General features: G+C 37.9%; 1 protein-coding gene across 4 annotated transcripts in view; it reads right to left on the bottom strand.

Moving 5' to 3' along the window:
- The window catches only part of RBMS2 (RNA binding motif, single stranded interacting protein 2), a 23,216-nt gene that overhangs the window by 3,473 nt on the left and 14,839 nt on the right, over window positions 1-4,904 (bottom strand). The window contains exon 9 of one of the 4 annotated variants that reach the window (XM_014544460.1): window positions 1,259-1,357. The exons of the other annotated variants lie outside the window; for them this stretch is intronic. Within the exon in view, the coding sequence (XP_014399946.1) occupies window positions 1,259-1,357 (99 nt within the window). The remainder of the gene's footprint in view (window positions 1-1,258; window positions 1,358-4,904) is intronic. 4 annotated transcript variants of the gene reach the window in all.

Here is a 4,904-nt window from a genome sequence, read left to right as displayed (position 1 = left end):
TGATTTAAAAATATAATAGAAACATTATAAGTAAACTTGTTTTTATAAAATTAGCAACCCTTACACCACAACAAATAACCCAATTTAAAAATGGGCATCCCAGAGGCTGAAGCCCTAACAGCTTAACCTTTGTAGGGGTTCAAAATGAGTCACCCCAAGATGTGCCTCTGTACTATGCAGATTATTTTGAGCTAAAGGCAACTGAGACTTACAAGAGAAACTTCTGCCCCACTCTTCCTTTAACTACTTAAGGAGAACTTGAATTAGGTACCTTGTCCATAATGAAAAATTATCAGAGATAACCGTTTCTGTCTACCTATTGGGCAGGGCAAACACCTGCTCTTCTTCTCATCCTGCAGTGACCCTCTGAAGCCCCCAAAGAGCCTTACCCCATCCTTAGCTCAGAATGCCATCTATACCTCATTTTAACTTTCCATCCCTGATTCTTTCATGTATGTGAAAGTTTGTCACTGATGTTGATGCTTCACCAGGGAAATCAGAACATAACCAATAGTACTGTATTTTTTAAAATCTATTTTTATTGATTTCAAAGAGGAAGGGAGAGGGAGAGAGAGATAGAAATATCAATGATGAGAGGGAATCATTGATCAGCTGCCTCCTGCATGCCTTCCTACTGGGATGGAGCCCGCAACACAGGCATGTGCCCTGACTGGAATCAGACCATGACCTCCTGGTTCATAGGTCAAGACTCAACCACTGAACCACACCAGCTGGGCATACTACTGTATTTTTTATTAAAAAAAACCAGTTAAATAAAATAGTGCTTGATTTTATATAAAATTGAAAAAAATAAAATTAAAATAAAAATGGGCAAAGGATTTAAATAAATATTTCTTTAAGAATATATACAAATGGCCAATAAGCACATGAAAGAGGCATAAAATAATTAACCACTAGGGAAATGCCAATGAAAAACACAATGAGATACCACTTCACATCCACTAGGATGACTACAATTAAAAGGACAAAATAGCGCTGGTCAGTATGGCTCGGTTGGTTGGAGTGGTGATCATGGGTCTCGGATTCGATTCTGGGTCAGAGTACATACCCTGGTTCAATCCCCAATCGGGGCTCATACAAAAGGCAGCCAATCAATATTTCTCTCTCATATCAATGTTCCTCTCTCTCCCTTACTCTCTCTAAAATCAATGAAAGCCCTGGCAGGTATGGCTCAGTTGGTTGAGCATCATCCCATGCACTGAAAGGTTACTGGTTGATTCCCGGTCAGGGCACATACCCAGGTTGCCGGCTTGATGCCCAGTCTGGGGTGCTGGCAGGAGGCAGTCGATCGATATTTCTCTTTCACATCGATGTTTCTCCCTCTCCCTTCCTCTCTCTTTAAAACCAATAAAATTAAAATCAATTTTTTAAAAAGGACAATAAAAAAATTTCAAAAAGACAATAGCAAGTATTATGTACAGTAGGTGGGAACATAAAATGGTTCTGCAGCTTTGGAAAACAGCTGGCAGTTCCTCAAGAAGTTAAACAGTTACTGGACAACCCAGAAATCCCACTCTTCGGTATATACTCAAGAAAAGGGAAAGCACATGTCCACACAAACATTGTGCACAAATATTCATGGCAGCATCATTCATAATAGCCCATAGGTAGAAACAACTCAAATGGCCATCAACTGATAAATTAATAACAAATGAGGTATTATCCATATAGTGGAATATGATTCAGTCATAAAAAAGAATGAAGTCCTGATACATGCTACAACATGGATAAAGCTTGAAAACATGCCAGCTGAAAGAAGCCAGACACAAGTATATTGTATGCTTCCATTTATTATGAAACGTGTAGAATAGGCAAATCTATAGGCATAGAAAGTATACTAGTGGCTGCCAGGGGTTGGGTGGAAGGAAGAAGAGGGAACGACTACTAATGGGTACAGAGTTTCTTTCTGAGGGGATGCAAATGTTCTGGAATTAGATATTGGTGATAGTTGTATAACTTTGTAAATATACTACACACTACTGATTTGTACACTTTAAGAGGGTGACTTTTATGGTATGTATTATTATGAGGCATTTCTAACTTCTCATTGCTAATTTTTTCATTTTAAAATTGAGATATAATTTACATTATATCTTATTAAAGACATTTGATAAAATTCAGCAGCTATTTTTTTTTTTAAATCACAAGTAAAATAGGGACTAGAAAGAAACTACTTACATATATTAAATGTCATTACCCAAAACTAGCTGCTAACCTTAACCAAAACAAAGTCATATTAAAACCACTGCAAATATAGTAGCCTACTTATAGTAAGGTTAAAAAAATGCAGTTAGATAAGAGCACAACTGGCATAAAATTGGAAAGGAAGAGAAACTATTATTTTGCACTGATGATATAATTGTATACCTGGAAAACCTAAGAGACTCAAGTAAAAAAAATGCTAGTAGTATTAAGAAAATTTGATAAGTTAGTTGCATACTAAATAGATGAACATAAATTAATAGGTTTTTTTTCAAGTGTATCTAGAAATGCTTATAAAAATGATAGAACACTTAGGAATATATTTAACAAGAAAAGGATAAGGCCTACATAAACAAAACTAAAATCTTATTTAAGGACACAAAAAGATTTAAAAATATGAAAAGAAATACCATATCTTGAGTGAAAAGGTTCATACTTTTAAAAATGTCAATTCTCTTGCCTTAGCAGATTTGGTTCAGTGGATAGAGCATTGGCCTGAGGACTGAAGGGTCCTGGGTTCCATTCCGGTCAAGGGCACGAACTTTGGTTGCAGGCTCCATTGGGGCCCTGGTTGGGGAGTGTGTGGGAGGCAACCAATCGATGTGTCTCTCCCCCTCCCTTCCACTCTCTCTAAAACTGAATGGAAAAATATCCTCGGGTGAGGATTAACCAAAAAAAAAACAAAAAACACACACACAAAACCCCCCAACTATTTGAGAGAGAGATTTAATGTAACTCCAATTAAAATTCTCACAGATTTTAAAAATTAGATAAAGTGACCATAAACTTTATACAGAAGAATAAATGCCAAAAAAATAGCAAAGTATGAAAAAGAATGGAGAAGATGTTGGCTTATCAAATATTAGAACATATTATGAAAGCCACTGCGATCAAATCCATACATTATTGAAAGAGGAATGGAAACAATGATCGCTGGGGGAGAATAAATTCCAGTATTTATTATATGACAAAGGTGACATTTCGATTCAGTGGAAAAAGAATGGATTATTTAATAATTTGATGCTAGGACAGCTGGTTAAAAATCTGAAAGAAAATATAGTAGGACCCCTCTTTTCTACCATATACAAAAATAAATTCCTGATGATTACACATTTACATATAAAACAATGAAATAAATATTGGAGACCATATTCACAATATAGGACTAGGAAGAGCTTTTGAATTAAGGCAAGAAATTAAAAAGTTATAAGTGAAAAGAAGGCATATTTAACTATATACAAATTTTAAACTTCTGTGAGGCAAAAACTGGTGATTCCCAATGTATGATCCTTGGACCAGCAGCAGTAGCAGCAGCAGCGTCTGGGAATTGGTTAGGAATACAAATTCTTACCTCCCACCCCAGGCTTACTGAGTCAGAAAGTGTTGCTTGGCGCCCAGTAACCTGGGTTTAACAAGCTCTTCAAGTGATTCTGATGCACAGCTAAAGTTTGAGGACCACAAAGTCAATGGACAAAATTAAATTCGGGGGGAAAAAACCATTTGTAACAAAGATAACATTCAGAGGATCAATACTTATACAAAAAGTTTTTATAAGTTAATGAGAAAGGAATAACTAAGCAAACAGAAAAATGGGCTAAGCATATCAGAGAACAGCAAATCAAAATATGACAAACATTAAAAATGCTTAAATTGCCGAAACCGGTTTGGCTCAGTGGATAGAGCATCGGCCTGCGGACTCAAGGGTCCCAGGTTCGATTCCGGTCAAGGGCATGTACGTGGGTTGCGGGCACATCCCCAGTGGGAGATGTGCAGGAGGCGGCTGATCGATGTTTCTCTCTCATCGATGTTTCTGACTCTCTGTCTCTCTCCCTTCCTCTCTGTAAAAACTCAATAAAATATATTTAAAAAAAAAAAAATAAAAAAAATAAAAATGCTTAAATCAAGCTGCAGTCAGGGAAGTGCAAATTAAAGTCATAATGCACTTTCCATCAAGATAGGAAACATTTAAAAAGAGCAATGGCTGGAGGGAAGCAGGTGCTCTCATTCATTGCTCCTGGAAACATGAATTGGTACAGCCTTTGTGAAAAGCAATCTGGGGACATTTATGAAACTGAAAGTCCATAAATTCAAATGAGCAATCTTACTCCTCAGACTCCAGCGCCTAGAAATAAAGGTACTCATAGGTAAAGATAGAGCACAGGATGTTTGTTCACGAGGATGTTTACTGAAGCATTATTTGTACCAAAAAAACACCACGTTGAAATCCAAGTGGATGACCTTCACTGGGGTAGATGAAGAATTCTGGTTTATCTCCAGCATGAAAAGTAATGCAACTATTAAAAAAGAAAACTAGAGCAGAGACAGCATCATGAGCTGCATCAGAATCACCCAGACGGCTTCTGGGAACCACTCATTGGCTGGGACCCGTCACCAGTGCCTAAGTCAGTAGGTCTGGGGCGGAGTCCAGAATTTGTGTTTCTAAAAATTCCCAGGTGGTGCTGACACTGCTGGCCCAGGGACTACACTTTGAGAATCACTGGTTTAAGATACTGTTAAGTGAGAAGAGTAAAGTATGAAAAATATATGTAGCCAAAACCAGTTTGGCTCAGTGGATAGAGCGTCGGCCTGCGGACTGAGAGGTCCCAGGTTCGATTCCGGTCAGGAGCTGTGCCTGGGGTTGCGGGCACATCCCCCGTGGGAGATGTGCAGGAGGCAGCTGA

This window comes from Myotis brandtii, unplaced genomic scaffold (genome assembly GCF_000412655.1).
Source record: "Myotis brandtii unplaced genomic scaffold, ASM41265v1 scaffold364, whole genome shotgun sequence".
NCBI classification, from domain to species: domain Eukaryota; kingdom Metazoa; phylum Chordata; class Mammalia; order Chiroptera; family Vespertilionidae; genus Myotis; species Myotis brandtii.
Note: the sequence above shows the minus strand (reverse complement) of the source record. Positions and strands in the feature narration are given on the sequence as shown.